We start from the raw sequence: 20,903 nt of genomic DNA, 5'->3' as shown, positions 1-20,903 counted from the left end.
GGAGGAAGAAAAAGGAGGGGAAAAAGAAAAGAACCTTTAGGTTGTGTTTGTAGTAGCATACTGAGTTAAATTAGACTCTTAGATAGTAGAGAAGCTACCCTTGAACCTTTGGTAACCATGAATCTAAAGCCTGCAATGGCAATAAGTACATATCTATTAATAATCACCCAATATGTAAATGATCTGAATGCACCAATCAAAAGACATAGAGTAACTGAATGGATAAAAAAGCAAGACCAAACTGTATGCTGCCTACAAGAGACTCAATTCAAACCCAAAGACATATACAGATGAAAAGTGAAGGAATGGAAAAAGATATTTCATGCAACTAATAAGGAGAGAAAAGCAGGAGCTGCAGTACTTGTATCAGACAAAATAGACTTTAAAACAAAGAAAGTCACAAGAGACAAAGAATGACATTACATAATGATAAAGGGGTCAATCCAACAAGAGGAAATAACCATTATAAATATCTATGCACCCAACACAGATGCACCTACATATGTGAAACAAATACTAAGAGAATTAAAAGGGGAAATAGAATGCAATGCATTCATTCTAGGACACTTCAAAACCCCACTTACTCCAAAGGACAGATCAACCAGACATAAAATAAGTAAGGAGACACAGGCATTGAACAACACATTAGAACCTAACAGACATCTACAGAACTCTCCACCCAAAAGCAGCAGAATACACATTCTTCTCAAGTGCACATGGAACATTTTCAAGAATAGATCATATACTAGGCCACAAAAAGAACCCCAGTAAATTCAAAAAGATTGAAATTGTACCAACCAGCTTCTCAGATTACAAAGGTATGAAACAAGAAACAAATTACACAGTGAAAATGAAAAAGCCCACAAACACATGGAGGCTTAACAGCATGCTCCTAAATAACCAATGGATCAATGACCAAATAAAAACAGTGATCAAGCAATATATGGAGACAAATGAAAACAATAATACAACACTCCAAAATCTGTGGGATGCAGCAAAGGCCGTGCTAAGAGGAAAGTATATTGCAATACAGGCAGGCCTACCTCACGAAAGAATAACATCCCATATGAACAGTCTAAACTCAAAATTAATGAAACTAGAAAAAGAAGAACAAATGAGACCCAAAGTCAGTAGAAGAAGGGACATAATAAAGATTAGAGCAGAAATAAAAAAACAAGAAGAATAAAACAGTAGAAAGAACTGATGAAAGCAGGAGCTGTTTCTTTGAGAAAATAAAATAAATAAACCCCTAGCCAGAATTATCAAGAAAAAAAGAGAGTCTACACACATAAACAGAATCAGAAATGAGAAAGGAAAAATCACTATGGACACCACAGAAATACAAAGAATTATTAGAGAATACTATGAAAAATTATATACAAGTAAACTGGATAACCTAGAAGAAATGGAAAATTTCCTAGAAAAATACAACCTTCCAAGGCTGACCCAGGAAGAAACATAAAATCTGAACAGACCAGTTACCAGCAACAAAATTGAATTGGTAATCAAAAATCTACCTAAGAACAAAATGCCTGTACCAGATGGCTTCGCTGCTGAATTTTATCAAACATTTAGTAAAGACCTAATACCCATCCTTCTTAAAGTTTTCCAAAAAGTAGAAGAGGAGGGAATATTCCCAAACTTATTCTATGAGGCCAGCATCACTCTAATACTGAAACCAGGAAAAGACACCACAAAAAAAGAGAATTACAGACCAATATCCCTGATGAATATAGATGCAAAAATCCTCAACAAAATATTAGCAAATGGAATTCAAAAATACATAAAAAAGGTCATCCATCATGATCAAGTAGGATTTATTCCAGGGATGCAAGGAAGGTAGATTATTAGAAAATCCATCAACATTATCCACCACATCAACAAAAAGGACAAAAATCACATGATCATGTCCATAGATTCCAAAAAAGCATTCAACAAAATTCAACATCCATTCATGATAAAAACTCTCAACAAAGTGGGTATAGAAGGCAAGTACTTCAACATAATAAAGGCTACATATGACAAACTGACAGTCAACATCATACTTAATAGTAAGAGGCTGCAAGCTTGTCCTTTAAGATCGGGAACAAGGCAGGGATGCCCACTCTCCCCGCTTTTATTCTACATACTTCTGGAGGTCCTAGCCATGGCAATCAGACAATATAAAGAAATAAAAGGCATCCAGATTGGCAAGAAAGAAGTTAAACTGTCACTGTTTGCCATGCACTCTTGAATATAAATGTGAGCTATGTTTTCCTGAATACAGCTCCTTAGGCAAGGGAAACAAAAGCAAAAATGAACAAATGGGACTACATCAAGTTAAAAAGCTTTTGTACAGTGAAGGACATCATCACTAGAACAAAAAGGCATCCTACAGTATGGGAGAATATATTTGTAAATGACATATCTAACAAGGGATTAACATCCAAAATATATAAAGAACTCACATGCCTCAAGAACCGAAAAGCAAATAACTTGATTAGAAAATGGGCAGAGGATATCAACAGACACTTCTTCAAAGAAGAAATTCAGATGGCCAACAGACACATGAAAAGATGCTCCAGATTGCTGATTATCAGGGGAATGCAAATTAAAAACACAATGAGATATCACCTCACACCAATAAGGATGACGAGCATTGAAAAGACTAAGAACAGCAAATGCTTGTGAGAATGCGGAAAAAGGAACCTTCCTACAATGCTGGTGGGAATGTAAACTAATTCAACCACTGTGGAAAGCAATATGGAGGTTTCTTAAAAAACTAAAAATAGAAATACCATTTGACCTGGGAATTCCACTCCTAGGAATTTACCCAAAGAATACAAGTTCTCAGATTCAAAAAGACATATGCACCCCTATATTTATCCCAGCTGTATTTACAACCTAAGTGTCTATCAGTAGATGAATGGATAAAGAGGTGGTACATATACACAATGGAATACTATTCAGCCATAAGAAAGAAACAAATCCTACCATTTGCAACAACATGGATGAAGCTGAATGATATTATACTCAGTGAAATAAGCCAGGCAGAGAAAGACAAGTACCAAATGATTTGCCTCATTTGTGGAATATAACAATGAAGCAAAACTGAGGAACAAAACAACAGCAGATTCACAAACTCCAAGAAGGGACTAGCAGTTACCAAAGGGGATGGGGGGGGAGGGTGAGTTGGGAGGGTGGGAGAAGAGGATTGAGGGGTATTATGATTACTACACATGGTGTGGGGGCATCACAGGGAAGACAGTCTAGCACAGATAAAACAAATAGTGATTCTGTGGCATCTTACTACACTGATGGACAGTGACAGAAATGGGGTATGGGAGGCACTCGATAATATGGGTAAATGTAGTAACCACATTGTTTTTCATGTGAAACCTGAAGAATGTATATCAATAATACCATAATAAAAAAACAATTTAAAAAAAGGAATGGACAAGCTAAATAAACCAACACCATTAAATAAATTGAATCAGTCAAAGTCTGTAAGTTCCTGTTCCTCCAAAATCAGAGGCTTAGCTGGTTTTACAATAAAAACTTAACAATTTTTTAATCTTTCAGCTCAGAAATTTCCTACCTTATGTAAGTAGTTATACAAAACAGAAAAAGATGGATGTTTACCCATTTTGTGAAGCTAATAATACCCTGACTGAAAATCACACAGTAATAGGACAAGTAAACTAAATTATAGACCAGTCTTCCTATGAAAATAGATGTTACATGAGCTTCCAATCACAATGGAGAAATAGGGACCAGATTTAATTTTCTGCCTGACACAAATAAAAAGCCAAGCAAAATAAATGAAACAATATCTATCAAGACATTAGACACCAAGTAATGAAGAACAATAATGCCTGAAAGAGGAAACAAATTAGGTGAATGCTATAATTTCCCCACCTTACTGCCTGGGTAAAGTTTCTAGAACCTAGCGCAGGAAGAGAGAACCCAGGGAAAGTCCAAAATTCTCTCTAATTGAAGCAGACAAGGGTAGAAATCTGGGTAAGCCAAAATATTAAAAATTCACAGAATACATTACTAGAGAGAAAGGAGTTACAGAGAGAACTATAAAGAATTGCTGAGCACTCCCCTTGAGTATTCGGATGAATACTTTTCAGTACAGTGTGAAGAAACTATCCAAGGTGAAGAAAACAATCAACTTGAAGGATTAGCAAGAACTGACAATGGGGCAGATATAGTGCCTGCTCCCAATGGCAAGAAAGAAAACCTCACGATTCTGAAGGCATAGAGTAGAGTTTTAAAGAGGGTCTTGCCTCAGTAGTTGGGAAAAATTAGTCCTAACTTAAGTGTTGCTCTACTTCTACCTAATAAAGCTTAAAAGCAAGACCAAGAGCCCAAACTGTTTTTCAAGTAACCTGAAAGCATCCAAGGACAAAACTCAAAAATATTTAAAGGAATACAAAAATGTCTGGTACCCAAAGAGATAAAATTCACAATGTCTGACATCTAAAAAAATTATTAGGCATTCAAAAAAGCTGGAAAAAATCTAATTCAGAAAATGATGCAGGTGATAGAATCAGTAGACAAGGGCATTAAAATTGTTATTATACTACATTCTGTACATTCCAAAAACTAGAAAGAAGTTGAAACATGTTAAATAGAGACATGAAAGATACAGAAGGATACAAATTGAACTTCTAGAGTTGAAAAATTGCAAAGTATGAGATAAAGTGCAATGGATAGAATTAAAAGATTAGACATAAAAGAAGAAAAGATTAACAAACTGAAAGGTGTAGCAATAAAAATTAAAATGAAACAGAGAAAAAGGACACTGTAAAGAAGAACTGAGCATCAGTGAATTATGAGACAACTTAAAACATCCAAATTTAGGTAAAATTCTAATTTCCTGGATGAAGGCAGAGGGTGGGAAATGTTTCAAGAAATACTGGCCTAATGTTTTCCAAATTTGATGAAATCAGTAACCCACAGATTCAAGATAAGTGAACCCCAACCACAAAAATATGAAGAAAACTAAACTAAATTAAACTTAGTTTAGGCACATTATAATCACATGACTCAAAACCATTGATACAGAGAAAATCTCAAAAGTAGCCAGAGAAGAAGACATGTTATGTAAAGAAACAAATGTATAGATTACAATGGATTTCTCATCAGAAACAATGCAAGTATGAGAGTGGAACATCTTGAAAGTACTAAAAGAAAAAGAAAAAGCCAGTAACCTAGAATTCTATACCTATACCTAGTGAAAATATCGATAAAATAGAGATATTTTTGAAAACAGGCAGTTTCTTGAAAAGCTAAACAGATACCTACCATATGACTCAGCCATTTCACTCCTAGGTATTTACCCAAGACAAAATGAAAACATGTCTGTACAAAGACATGTACATAAATGTTCATAACAGCTTTTTCTTTAATATTCAAAAGATAGAAACAAGCAAAATTTCTATCAGCAGGTGAATGGATGAACAAATTGAAATATATCCATACAATGGAATACTACTCAGCAATAAAAAGGCATGAAAGCTCATACATATTAAGCATGGATCTTAAAATAATTTTGCTGAATGAAAAAACATAAAAAGCATATATGTTTTTCGACTTACATAAAATTCTAGGTACTGTAAATTAACCTATAATGACAGAAAGGAGATCAATGGATACTAGATGTTTGGAAAGCATGTCTACGGAAAGCATATCAGTAGAGATAAGAGAAGTCAGGGAGGGATGAAAGGATGGTATTCCAAAGGGACACATAATAACTTTGGGGGGGTGATAGAGACTTTTGTGGTTTCAAGAACATATACATATGTTGAAACTTATCAGATTATATACTTTAATCATGTGCTTTTATTTATGTCAATCATGCAATAAATAGAATTATTTAAAATGGGTGCAAAATCCTTAGTAAAAAATTACTCAATTAAATTATTATCATAAAAAAATTATACATCACAATCAATTGGGTTTATCTCAAGAATAAACTTGAGTTTATTCAGTATGGCTTAACCAAAAATATAAAAACTTATGAAAATATAATACACCATATTAACACATTGAAAGGGAAAGTAGATCCAGAATCTGATAAAATCCAATACTCATTTATGTTTAATAGGCAACTTTTGTTACAACTGAAACAGAACGGAATTACTACCTTAACCAAATAGAGAATATCTTTCAAAGACCTACAGCAAATATCACAGTTAAAAGTGAAGTTTTAGAAGCACTTCCTTTGAATTCTCTACTTTTAAACATTGCACTGGAGATCCTAGCAGTGTAAAATGATTTTTAAAAATGAGTAAGAAAAGAAGAACTAAAAAGAGTCAGTGAAAGTATTTTCAGTCAATTTGATTATGTACTCAGGTGGTAAAAGAATAAGAGACTTACAGACAATTAGGAGTAATAAGAGATTTTAACAGGTGGATGGTTACAAAAATCAATATACCAAAACAAAACTTTTCTTATAAACTTTTTTAAATAGCTAATTAGAAGATGTAAAAAAGAAAACAATTCACAATTGCAAAAATTTCTCCAAGGTACTTTTTTAATTCAAGAAGTAGAAGATCTTTATGGATAAAATGACAAATATTTTCCTGAAATTAGAGTTTTACTTTGTAGTCTGGAAAACTCAGTATTTAATCTGAAGTTGTAATATTTAATCTGAACATTCAATGCAAACCCAAACCCAATAGGGTACCCCAATGGGACATGTTGTCAAATTTGAGAAGACAATTCTAACATGTATATGTTAGAATCAAGAATAACCAAAAAAGATGATGAGAATATTTCCCTATTGATGACAGAGAAACTTATAAATAGGTCATAATCAAGACATAGAGGTAATAGCACAAAGAGATAAAAATATACAAATGGAGCAGAATAAAGAGCTCAAGCACTGATCCCTACAAATATAGAAACTTGACATATGACAATCAGTATGGCATCAGTAACTGATGCTGGGATATCTGGCTACCCAAAAAAGTAGATCCCAACATTGCCTCATACACAAAAATAAATTCCAAGTAGATTAAACAGAAAAACCAAAACACCAAAATTTTCAGAAGAAAAATATATGAGTTTCTTTATGACTTTGGAGTCAAGCAATGTTTTAAAATAATATTCAAAAAGCCCAAATCATAAGGGGATAGAAATACATCAAATTTATAACTCTGTATACTAAAAGTTATCCTAAGTAAAGTGGAAAGATAAGCTGTAGTCTGGGAGAAGATACATGCAACCCAAGTAACAAAAGATTAATATCCAGGTACACAAAGAGCCATTATAAAGAAATATTGCAAAGAATGTAGAGAAAGAAATACCATTGCCTGTTTCTGGGAAGAGAGTAAATTGGCCTATCATTTTACCCATTGTCAGTTTAGGACAGGATTTTCACAATATCGAAATTGAATGCTTGAATGCCCTGTGATCTTCCAGTTCTACTTGTAGCTGTTTATCATTTACTAGTAAGAGAAATTTGTACTCTGACTTACACGAAAGGAAAGTTACTGAATGTTTATGGCAGCACTGTTGGCAAAGGCAAAAAATGGGTGGCAATTTAAATGTGAATTAGCAGTAAAATGGATACATTTTAAATGAGATATTTTCATACAATAGAGTACTTGAGGGCTGTTAAAATGAATGAATTAAAGTCATATAGAAATACAAATAAAACATAAGGCTGGGTATGAATATATTGCCAAATGATACATTATGTAAAGTTTTAAACATAAAGCAATATATGGTTTATGTTTAAAAACATGTGAGAAAATTATAAAATATTAGAAAGACTAATAAGCACCAAATTCATGATAATTATGTTTAGGGAGGGAAGAGGGGCCATGGAATTGGGGAGCATAGGCAGAGACCTCTAACTATATCTTTAATGTTTCTTTTTAAAAACCTAGAGTATGGCAAATGTTATTATTTGATAAAGCCAGATTATGGAATACAGGGATGTTCTTTGTATTACTCTCTGCACTAGTGAGTGTGTTTGAAATACTTCATTTTTTTAAAGTGGAAGACATTTATAATCACACATCTGGTTAGTGGTGAAACTGGGATTTGTACTGAAGTAGTTAACTGCAGAGTCTTATAATTCTATATTGCCTACCTGAAATTGGCATACATGTGACATTGTATGTGTAGATATATACTATATATATGCACTGCATATATGGATAGACATATGTGTCATATTAGCACTTAGCACATTGTGCAGCACATCAAAAACATTCACTAAATGGCAGGTATTATTACTATATTAGCATATTTTGTATCCCTTGTAATTATGATTCTGTATAGGCAATAAGTATACTCTTCCTAGACCTACTCTTGTATGTTCTACTAATACCCAAATACTTATAAGAATGATGACAGTGACAGAAGAACAATAATGGAATTTAATCCTTGGCATGGCTTGTCAGGTCCTATATGCCTCCAGGATGAATTATAGAAATTGTGAAGGGTCATGTATTTATTGAGTATCCATCATGTCCTCCAAACTGGAGATTCAATAATAAATAAGAAAAAGAAGGCAACAGAGTCCCTGCCCAGTGGAGAAGCACTTGCCAACAGAAATAGGAAGCAGGCTTCAATGAAATCATAACTTTTAGTAGCCACATTTACAAAGTTAAGAGAAACAGGTGAAAATAATTCTAATAATAGATTTTATTTACTCTAAGATATCTGAAATGTTTTCTTTTCAATATGTAATCAATATACAAGTGTATTAATATAGTTCATATTCTTTTTTTATACCAACCTTTGTAATCCAGTGTGTATATTATACTTATAGCACATGTCAGTTCATACTAGCCACATTTCAGTATTTAATAACCACATGTGGCTAGTGGCTGGGACACTGGACAGTGCATTTCTGGAGGGTAGAGTAAGATGAAAAATAATTCAAGAACATGCAGGTTGAGATAAGTGGTAAAAGTGAAGGAAACAACATGAGACATAAATTAACTGGGTAACAGGAGTGAAGGAAACAATGTTCTGAGAAATAAAATAACTGGGTAACAGGGTAAAGTGGACATACTTTAAATTTAGGGAATGAATTTCTGAGGAAGTAGCTTTCAATCTGAGACCTGAAGGATGAGAAGGAGCCGGCCCCTAAACAAAAGGGAAATAACCTCTCCTGAAATCCTACTAGGCTACATGCTTTGTTTTATAATACAGCAGGCAATAATGTCCTTAAAGAATTACTATTTGTCAAAAACAGCCTCTGATGCTAATAAATAAGAGAATAAAAACAAAAAACATAACAGTATTTAAAATATACTAAGATTTTGGTTCTTCTTTAACTGTAAGACTTGTATGGCTCATTAGACCCTGTTCTGAATGAATATTCTACTTCAGTGAAATAACAGATGACACATGCATGATCAGCATTGCATTTGCATGTAAATGAAACTTTACATAATATTATGTAAATTATCTAAATGCCTCTCATCAGTATAGTCAACTCACCTTTGTGCCTTGTACTCCAATTCCCACTGGTCCTCTAGGACCTGTAGGTCCTATCTGGCCTACTTCTCCCTGGTGAGGAAAGAGTATTGGAAGAATATTGACTGTAGCATCAAAACATAAATAATATGTTTCTGCATTTGATTTCCTAAGAGCTGTCCTATATCAACAAAATAAGATAAAACTGAGTTTTTATCTTCTGATATAAGATTTTCTTATGAACATCAATTCATAGATGTGTGTGTGTATTCAAGTATGTTGAAGTCAAATATATCAAATACCTATACATATTTCAGGCATATATATATATATTACCTGATATTCCTTCAATGGATAGATTTTTACCAAATTTGGGATATATAATGATCTGGCTTAAAACATAGGCTGTATAGCATATTTAAAATTGATTTTAGGGAACCCCCACAGGGAGCACCTGGAAAAGATCAGCAGTTATACTCCAGAATAACTAAAACTGATACGTGAGAAGCCAAGGTGACTGCTGATCAGGAGTAATATGATAACCGGAGACAATGATCTGAGCTTTCCATCATGAGCCCTGAGTCAAGAATCTCAAGGACAGTAACTGGATTCTACTGAGCTGCTTCTCACATGGAAAGCTCTAAGGAGTATACTCAGAGGTGATGCTCTCAGAGAAGTGGTATGTATTTAACAGTGATTATCGATTATCTGAAGTAACATTAAGGACAGGTAATTAGTTAAGCCTCATGCCTCTCCCGGAGGGATAAAGAATAGTTCTAAACTAGGAGATAATTTGATTGTCAAGGTCACAGAGAATGTTTATTTGTTAGGTTATTTCTGATTCCATATCTTTAAATGTTGTAGTAGTTGGACCTACATTGCAAGCAGTGGTGAAAATGAAAATGAGCCAATCCTCAGGTAGCCCCTACTGGTACTATGGCTTGAGTTGCTGGGCTAGGGTCTCATAAGCAAAGTAATACAGAAAACAACAAATGAAGATTGTGTAAATAAAAGCTTCTGAGAGCATAAAGAATACATACTACATTTTCTAAACCATTAGGGAAAAAAGTAACATTTTACATTAAGTAGACATCTCTGATTTTTAAGTTCATTTCATCTGCTGCCTTTCAAATACACTGGCCACTGACCAGAAAAATAGCTATTAGACTACAGATACATTAAACTCTGATCTCATTTAGCAAGTTACCTTGGAGCCAGGTGAGCCTTGTCCTGGGGGCCCTTGTGGACCAGGTGGGCCAATAGGACCTTGGATCCCCTTTAAAGTAAAAGTTTTTAGAATAATATGAATCAAGTTAAGAAGAAGTTTGGATGATAGTAGTTTCAGATCCTTTAAAGTGAATGTTTGGTTCATATCCCATAATACATTATTCATACTCAGAACTAGTTAGATCAGGTGGTAGAGGCTGCTAGTTGAACCATAATATGCATTCTCCACATTTTTCATAGTAAGAGAAATTTCAGCTGACCTAGAAAAAAGATCACACCTAACCAGTCCCTGTTGCAGCCAGCTGTTGCCATGTGGACTGCATCCTGGCCAATGGGATGTGAACAGAAGCCTTATGATAAAGGGGTATGCCTTCTCCTTCCCTATTCCCCACCTGAAGTGGCTGAAGTGCGGACATAGCGGCCATCCTGGATGACGTGGATGAGGAAAGCACCCTCAGAATGGCAGACTAATAAGAATCAAGAAGCCTGAACCCCTGAAGATGCTGATGAGTACAGCCACCACACCAGCTTAGAGTTTTAAATAAGAGAAATAAAATTCTATTTTGTTAACCTATTACACACCTCAGTCATGTGCAGGCAGACCTATATCTAGCTGTACTAATCTATATATATCAAGACATTAAATTGAAGCTCTGACCTAGACTCTGAGAAGCAATAACCTGCAGACACCAAACTGAAGAATATTCTAATACTGACTCACTCACACTGTGGGTGTAGAAAGGAGGAGAAGACAGGATTTAATATGTCATTCTTTGGAGAAAATAGTCTTACAAAATGTTTTCCTTGGAAAAAATAGGAGGAGTTTGGGTTGCTTTTCTCTTTACTTCATTCTAAAAGAGACCTTCAATGAAATCACTTGGAGACCAGGATTTTTGTTCTGGGGACACAATGGACCAGTGTCTAACTCAGGCCTGGGAAGACTAAAGTGGACTGTGGCTATAGCCAGGAGAGGGCTGGGAAAGCAGGGATCAGCCTGTGCATCCAGAGTTTGTCCACACAAAGGCCACATGAGTTGTTTTCTGTGGATCAAATTCAAAGCGGCGTTGGCCTGAAACCATTCTGAATCTGGTCCAAGAGGACCTGGATAAGCAATGAAACTGGAACAGAGACTCAGTATAGAGTAAACCCCCAGAAAAGCAGAGGCTGATGAAAAGAAACAGCTGGGAAAAGAGAGGCCTTCCTCCATGTCCCAGGAGAGTCCGTCACAGGGGCAGTGAAGCAGTCCCATGAGGAAGAGCGTCAGCATCAAATATCTGCAGAGCCCAGGGACCCAAAACCCTCTAACCTCAGGCCAGCCAAGAATGAGCTTCCGTGCCCTCCCTGCCTCCTCCCACCCTTGATTCAGGCTAGAAGGGGTGAGAAGTACAACCCCTCTCATGGCCCATAGGTATTCCCTGCAGCTCATACAGACTAGATAGCTTTTCTTATACAATTATAGCTGTGATTTGCAGCTTAGAAGTGACCCTATAACTTTCTATTACCTAAAAGTGATAAGCAAAGTCTGTAGCCTGCTGGTAATTTGTTTCTGTGGTAGGATAAAAAAAAAACTTTCCCCACTGAAAAAATTTTAAGGGATGATGAAAGAGAAAACCAAGATTTTGTTTTGCTTATACCCTACAAGTCATGACAGTGACATAATAGTTACAGATACATGATTATTACAAATGTTATCCCCTTTTCTCCAGCTAGATGATACAACCTCTTACTCATTTTTAAGTTGTAAATATTATTCCCCCCTTTCTCTGGTTGAAGGTGAAACAGTCTAGATAATTTAATGAAGCTAAGGTTTAATATAAATATTAAACCATTATAAAAAGGTCTCCTTCCTTTCACAGTAGTCTACATGTAGCGTGCAATGGGGCAAGGAACCAAAAAGTTCCAAGGGATATGTGCATATATGTGTGTACATGTGTATACGTGGTTATTTATACTTCACTTTATTTTACTGAAGAGTTGAAGCAGTCAAGCATCCGAATATTTAATGAAAATCTGCAGTCCATTTGAGGGATATTATAAACATGTTGCTGGGAGTGGAAATTCCCTTATAAACAGATGAATGAGAAAATTCGTTTCTACAAGAGAAATAGGAAGATCTAATAATAACAATTCAAGGGGTAAACATGCTAAATTAGGGATAAGAAGAAAAATGAACACATGTATAAATAGAAATAAATTTAAGTAGAACTTAAATCATTTGTCTTAAGAGGGCAAACAAATTCTATTCTTGTTTAGAGCAGTTTATAAATAATAAATTCCACTCAGTCTCCTAAGCAACAGGGGTCAGCTTCATATGGACACAGCTACCTTGAAAACTTTTTTTCTCTTGGGAAGAATAGGTGGGGGTGAGAAAACAAAAGAAGTTATAGAGTTTTGGGGGTTTTGTTTGTTTAGTTTTAGTCGAAGAACAACCACTTCCAATGAGAACCAGCATTCGAGGCAACAGGGAGTTGCAGGTGGGAGGTCCAGATTCACTGGCCATCTGGAAAGACTTGGCCTTCTCTGAACCTCATTTCCAGTCCCATAGTGGTGATTCAGTACCCAAAACGCCACAACACCCAGGATATGACAGCATGGTCCAGCCACTTCCAGAATCAGAATGTAAGCCCTGAAGCCAGCAAATCAACTACAGCTTGAGAATGCCTGGTGACATAGGCAGACCATGATTCTTGCCGAGTCAAAACATCCAGTTCATAATTCGTATCTAAATTTTTATATCCAGGTTTATTTTGGCTTCTCCTGCACCTTGATCCTTATGTATTACACTGGAACCTCCACCAAGGGGAAGGAAATGGATAAAAGGAGTAATATTTAACTTGGCCATTGCTTGGATTAACAAAAGCAAAAAATGCTCAAATATGTTTGCTTTCTTCTGAAAGGCCCAAGAGGGGCCAAGTGTCATTTACAGATACCATCTGTGGTTTGCCTCTATTCAGGAATGGTGCCCCTTAAATTAAGTGGTTACCTCTGATTCTGGTCCTTGTTTTAAATTAGATTAGTTTAAGGCCAGAGGTTGGGAAAGACATTTCTGCTGACATAGGGAGAGAGTAGGATATAATCATTCACAAAGCTTACAGGGGAAACACACACAAACTAACAGGTAATTAAACTATTGCTTCCAAGGGAAACTAAAAATATAAAATATTACTAATTAGGTTTTAATGTTAAAAGTCATAGCACCAAGAAACATATACTTTATTTTTTTTGTTAGGAAGCTCTAAAAAATAAAATCTCATGAAACTATCTTATCCTTCTCTATATTCATTTTTGAAAGCACATCCCATTGCAGTCTGACTATCAATATGCTCACAGGTGTTGCAAGACTGGCTTTCATTGAATACCTGGATTTGGCCAGAATGTTCTGTATGAAAGAGGAAGGGAGAAAGTACAGATTACCTGTTCCCCTTGACTCCCAATTCCAGGGATGCCCATTGCTCCTTGAGGTCCCACAGGTCCCAAATCTCCCTGTAAAGAAAACAAGTCAGAAAAAGCACAATATAATGTAATTAAACCTCTTCCTTTCTTACTTTGCTATCTTGAATAATACTGGATTAAAGTCTATCTTTACACTGTAAGAAATGGTCAACATAGAAAGTTAGAAAACTCCTTTCCTTTTAAAAATAGTTCAGATTTGCCAAAATAGTGAATGATACTCTGTTTAGTCCAACTTGGCGAGTATTTGCACCAGGTTATTTTACCAGTCATTTTTTTCACAAGAACCAAAAATTCCTGAATGGTTATTATAATGATACAAACACTTCTGTTAAGATCATAACAGCAATGTTGAAAAGTATAAAATCCATAGAGTGCAAGAAAATCATGATTTGAGTAATTGAAGAGAAGTGTTAAATTTTCTAAATACCTTTCCCCTTGAAATCTTGTTAAAATGTATTTTAAATACTAAGAAATTAATTCTATGCCATGGAATATGCATCTTAGGTTTCACTTTATGTTATGTCTAAAAAAAATACCATGGAAAGAAAAATGTAGTGGACTCAAATTCTAATGCTGAGCTGGATTATTCTGACTCAGAACTTGCTTATCATGTGGCAGGCTCTATGCTAAATGCTTTTCATGCTTCATCTCTTTTAATTCTCACAAAAACCTACGAAAGTAGAAAGCGCTATTTTCCAGATGAGGATAAGTAATTCGGCTCATTCACACAAGTGTTAGATAGCAGAGGCAAGATTCAAGTCCACTCTCCCTGACTCTGGAACCCAACTCATAACCACTATTTTGCAAATATTCAAAGAACACATTAAAGAGATCTTCTTTTGTGCATTGTTATTTACAGTTAAATATCTGTATCAAAACCCTTGTTAGGTACCAATTATTGATGAGAGCCTTTGCCATAAAAGTGTTTATCTTATCACTAGAGTCACAGACACCATAGTGTCTGAGTCTAATATTATATATAAAAGAATAGGAAGGGAAGAGACCAGAAAGGGAAAGGGAAGATGGTGTTGATTTGGCAAGAGAATAGCATATGAAAGCTATGCAGTTACTATGTTATAATGTCCTGATATTTCAGCGTGTTTTCTTTGCACGAGCTCCAGATGTAAAAACACAAATGCCATGTCAACAGCAATCTACTGAGCACATAGAACAGTGGTTCTGTTGTACTCAGTTCTCACTGCTCCAAAGGAAGAAAGAGCATCTTATTTAGAGTATTTTGGAGCTAGAGTTACAATCAGAGCTGTTCAACAAAGAATTATATTACATCTAAAATGTGTGCAACTTACTATTTATGACTCTTTCTGCATTTAAACACAGATACCAGTAAGCTTCTACCAGTAAATAAAAGGGGTGAGAAATTCAAGAGTGGAACATAATTTCTAAGATAACCATGATTATCTACTGTACTTTAATATAAATGATGACATGTTTAGAGGTGGACATATAAATGATTCTAAAGTGATACGAGGTCTCCCTTCTTATACATGCCTTACATCCCCCGGCTCTGGCAGCTTTCCCTTCCCACCAGTATTTAGGACCTTATCAGCTTCCAGTAGCTTACATCACCAGCCTCACCTCCACTTCTAATCTAGGTATAATCTGCAGCTATTTTAAAGAAAACAAGTAACTAGTGAGAAAAAGAAAAGCCAAGGCAGGTAGGCCATCATGTTGAACATGAAGGATTGTACAGAATACCAGTGTGACACATGGCCTTCCTACATGATGAATCAAAAGCAAGATCCCTCCATAGTTATGTCTGAGCACAGACAAAAACAAAAAATAATGCCCAAACTCCCCAAAACTGATCACATATCTGTTTTGGCTGTACTGTACTGGCTAAATGAGTGATTGCTACTTCTTTACCAATTACATCTGACTCCATTTCTTCCACCTCCTACATAAGGTGGAAATACCCAGTCTTAAAGTTACCTCCACTTTCTGATAGGATTCAATCCAGAATCAACATCTGCTTCTATGGACACTTCTCCAAAGCACCTAACACAAGTCCAAATCCTATGGAAAATCTTTCACCTTCTTACTGAGTTGTGATCAGTTCCCCAAGGCATGTGGTCTCCATCACTGCAATGAGTCAGTGAACCTAACTTTGTTCAACCACAGATAGACTCCTGTTGGTCCTCAATGGAGGGCAGCAACACTAGTTTTCTTAAGAGAGTTCTCTTATTTCAGTCCCATTTTAAGGTAATATTTTTGAGTGAGAGTCTAGGGTGGATATGAACTTCTTTAGTGAGGTCAAGTCAATATGTTTGTAACAACTATTTTCTTTATTAAGAAGAGGTCTCTTTTGTTCATGTTTGGCTTCAAAGCTTAGAGGCTGAAGATAAGAGTTACTAGAAGTCAGAACTCAAATAAATGAGACATTACTGTAAATATATATGATGGGCTTTTCTAGATCATAACTCATCCTACATAAAAATATACTTTGCATAAACTTGATTTATAACTAACTGGATACTCGGCATGGTTGTTAGATTGTGTACAGTTCATAAATGTATATACATAGGAACAGTGAAAATAATTATTGGCATCTTTTCTGTTATGTAAACTATATGCAATACCTTGTCCCCTTTGATTGACAAGCCTTGTAATCCTTGTGGTCCAACTGGTCCTTCAGAACCTTTTTCACCCTGAAAGTGTATGGGAGAGATATCAGCACAATAATAAAAATCAGGATTTTAAGGCAGTTAAAGCATTCAAAGAGTCCAAATTCACTGCTTACTCCAAATGGGTAATTCTACCTGACACCAAGATTTGTAATTTGCAAAAAACAATTAGCCTTAATACTCTTAAATAGGAAGGATTCTGTCCAAGCAGAACTGAAGTTGGAGAAGAGCTCCATTCCCAATATAATCAGAAATACCTGGGAACAGGGACCCAATCAATCACATAGTACAACTAACTGAATCAATCCTCCATTTCCTCAAGCTGCAACAGGCTTCATCACAAAATGAAAATTTGTCTCTCATATTAGTATATGAACTTGCTAGGATTGAATTATTTATTAAGTGTTTCATATCATAATTTATAAACATTCATTGAAAATCTAATTTTAAAAGAATTCATGGAAAATCTTGGTTATGCTTCTCTAGACACATGACCTATGTGAATAGCTCTGATCATAATGTAGTATCAATGAAGTCATAAAACAGTGTATTTGGAAGAAAAATAAACCATACTATCAATCAGAAATTGAATTCATTTCATGAATTTGTTTGAACCAAGTATAAATTTGAAGAACACTTACAAAAAATCTAGGGAATGGGAAAATTTACCTTTATGTATCTTTCTATTCTATTCACTTCAGCCCTACGTCACCGCACAGCAGCCCCAGGTAGCCTGTATAGAAAATTCCTGTTGGTCCTGATAGTTGGGGAATAGTGTTCTGACTAGTAAGTTCTTTTGATCATTACCACAGAATATAATTGCATACTTTCAGTCCTACTAAATATAATATGTTCTTTCTTTGATGAGAAATAGGACAATGCAGTCCTGTGAGTAATTATGAATTAGAGTATGTCATTATACCATACAAGTGAACCTGTTGTTAAGACATGCCCTGCAATATGCTTCTTAGTGTTTCACTTACTCATTTCTCACTTATTTCTTTATTTAAAAACCCCACACACATTATGAAGAGAAGTAATTCTGGCTATTTGAATTTCCCAGGTTGTGTGGGCTACACATAAATAGAAATTTACTATATATCACAAAAAATTCAAGAAATTATGTATTATAAAACTTTCTGAAATGTAGTGCCCAATTGTTGGTCTCTGTCTTCTCACAAAAATACTTCAGTTAGTCAAGTGCATTAGTAATGTCCCCTTTATCCAACTTATAATTTCCATGTATTATGACAAAATTTGCTAGTTAACAAGGGTCCATTTTAAAATTCAACCTAGCAGTCACCCACAACTTAATATGAATTATTTGTTTTAGCCAACTGACTCCCCTCTAGCTGAGGTTCAGGTGCTCATAGGTAACTGAATATCGATCGTGATGGAAGAGGCTGAAAATGAGATGCAATTTTGGAGCACGAGGCTCTACTGAGATCAGATCTTGGTGACCTATCTGAATGACCAAAGCAGAAGGTCTTACAGAAAACAGCATTCACTTCTCTGGTCAGTACATGTGAGAAAACGCTAAAAGAAAGAAAAAGGATTCCAAAATTTATCCTTACTTGCTCTGAAATGTTGATACTGCCCAAAGTGGCTTAGAAAGTCATTTCCTGTGTGACCTTCCAAATGTGCCAGAGATTGTAGTTCAACAGCCTAGACCAGGGGTTAGCAAACTACACAGCCTATCGGCCACATCCAGTCAGCTGCCTGCTTTTTGTAAATACAGCTTTTTTTGGGGACATAGCCACAGTCATTCCTTTATGTATTGTTTATGACTGCTTTCATGCCACAGCAGCAGAAGTTAAGTAGTTGCTACAAATACCATATGACTCACAAAGCCTAGAATACTTATTATCTGGCTCTTTACAGAAAACATTTGCCAGCCTCTGGCGTGGAGGAACTTGAACTCCAATAATTACGTATGGGAAGCAGTGAAAACCTTTAAATTCTCAATTGCCAGGTATAAGGTAGGTCTTTCAGAACATCTTGCTTCTTATGGTAATAAGGTAATTTCAGTTTCCTCCTTCCACCCATATTTCCTTTCTTATCATGGTAATACTTTTACAAATTGGCTTATTAGACTGTTTATCTTTGTTTCACTAAACAATGCTGTGAGTATAGTTTGCCATAGCTACATTCAATAACATGCACACAAAGATACTATTTATCACTGTAGTTTTAATGGCTACAAACTAAGAGATTTTTCTAATTTCATATGTAGTAATTGTAGAAGTACAAGTCTGTTAGTTGCTTATTTAAATGGCAAATTTCACTATAGTTTCATGTTAAGGGGATATTTACATATTCCTTCATTTAATAGGGTAGAAGATAGGAAAATACTTGACTTTTGATAATGGCTAAGACACATTTTTTAAATTTGTGATTCACGGCCATGCAAGACAAAGCATTTTTCCTAGTATGCAAGGTATTGTTACCTTTGGTCCTGGAAATCCTTCCCCTGGTAAGCCCCTCTCTCCTGGAGCTCCCTCAGGACCACGGGGTCCCTGGTTAGGATAAGATGAATCGAGGAGCAGGAGAAGAGAGAGAACGAGAGAATAGGAAGAGTGGGAAAGGAAGGGAGGAGAGGGAAAAAAAGAAAATGGTTACATTTCGATTCCCATGGGTGTGCAATGATGTAGTCCTCTGTCACTTACTAGTGACAACGCTTCCAGTAAACTCCCAGCTGATCAGCAAGAAGCAAAGAGTTGTGAAGAATAGTATTTCTATTGTATTACATACTTGTTCCATTTGACTGACAGGAGATATTTTATTGTGGTGTTCTCAAATAAGTAAGAGGAAAATGAAAATTAAGTGATGCTTCAGAATAGGGATTAGGAAAGAAATCCATGAGGAAAGGCTAAAAATCTAGGACTGTGTGGCCTAGAGAAGGATGCAGAGTGATTAAAGTAATTTAATTAGGTATCAGGGGTGCCCTGTATCAGGGGAGGAAATCACTGCTCCACTGTTTTATAGCATTGTGTTTTGTTTACATGTGTTTTAATTTCTATCTGGATAAATTTGGACTCAAATTTTAATTCTTTCAGGAAGGGGTTGAATCCATTAGAGGTTTATGTGTAAAGAGGGATCTTGATAGACTCATTAAAGGGAAACATGATTTTTCAACCTCGGTGATCAAAATTAAGAAATCCATGTGACTATTGCTCAGAAAGGCACTCAGAAACATGAGGACTTCTCACATAAGGAAAGAAAACAACATAGTCTCAGACTTTGAAGTGGACTGGCAAGAAACATGCTAATGGAAAAATAAAAGACTGCAGTAAGATATTCACTTAGACCAAGAATTTTAAAAGGCTACAGATTTTCCTCCTCTTTCTTCTTGGCCAGAATGCAAAAAAGTAGAAAAGGAACTAACAAGAGCCTTAGAAGCACAAACTGGAGCTTTTCCTCTAATGGATCTAAAAAGATAATTAGGGCTCACTTGCCAGGGAAGTAAACCTATGGTAGAACAAGGTCTACTAATTGCCCACAAGCTCCAAAGCCACCCCGCTAGACACCTTGAATGATCTCAGGGTTCGATATGCAGTAATCCAGGGTAATTTAAGAGGTGCTTTCTGCTCAAGCCTGGTAGCAGAGCTAGAATGCAGCATTATGCTAATCAGCGACTGACTATAGCTATGGATTTTTAGGAAAGAAAGCTAATTGTATCCGTGTTTAATTTTTTTGCTTTACCTTAATATTGTATATTTTAAAAGACAGTCTTCTTACTATTTATGCATAGGCAATTTAGTAAAGACTTTAATTAAAGAAAAAAGCTAACATTTAATTCACTTTAAATTACTATGCTTACTGGAAACTTAGCTTTAACAATCCAATACCTTAATCAAAGTGCTAATATCCATCACAGTTTATTCTAATGTTAGAGGGATTAACTAGGAGAAAAATAAATGTAAGCATGAAAACTAACTGCAAACCAAACAGACAAGTGTCTAGCTAACATCACACATGTCCGTTAGAAAATTGACAAACTGTTCTTCTTCCCCAATGATGACAAATGAAAATAACACAATTTACACTGAATGCAAATAAGTATTTTTCCAGTTTGTTCAATTCTTTTTTCCATTCATTCAACAAATATGTACAAAAAGTCTAGTAGGTGCCAGGCACCATGCTAGGTTCAAGTAA

At 35.5% G+C, this 20,903-nt stretch overlaps 1 protein-coding gene across 6 annotated transcripts in view; it reads right to left on the bottom strand.

The window, feature by feature from the left end:
• COL28A1 (collagen type XXVIII alpha 1 chain) overlaps positions 1–20,903 on the bottom strand; it is a 185,470-nt gene that overhangs the window by 104,663 nt on the left and 59,904 nt on the right. For all 6 annotated transcript variants that reach the window (XM_073238793.1, XM_073238792.1, XM_073238791.1 and 3 more), the window contains exons 14-18: positions 19,196–19,264; positions 16,704–16,772; positions 14,068–14,136; positions 10,634–10,702; positions 9,451–9,519 (exon numbers count right to left, since the gene is read on the bottom strand). In XM_073238793.1, coding sequence (XP_073094894.1) covers positions 9,451–9,519; positions 10,634–10,702; positions 14,068–14,136; positions 16,704–16,772; positions 19,196–19,264 — 345 coding nt within the window. The remainder of the gene's footprint in view (positions 1–9,450; positions 9,520–10,633; positions 10,703–14,067; positions 14,137–16,703; positions 16,773–19,195; positions 19,265–20,903) is intronic.

Source organism: Manis javanica, chromosome 6 (genome assembly GCF_040802235.1).
Source record: "Manis javanica isolate MJ-LG chromosome 6, MJ_LKY, whole genome shotgun sequence".
In the NCBI taxonomy this organism is placed as follows: domain Eukaryota; kingdom Metazoa; phylum Chordata; class Mammalia; order Pholidota; family Manidae; genus Manis; species Manis javanica.
This window is presented reverse-complemented; position numbering and strand designations above follow the sequence as displayed.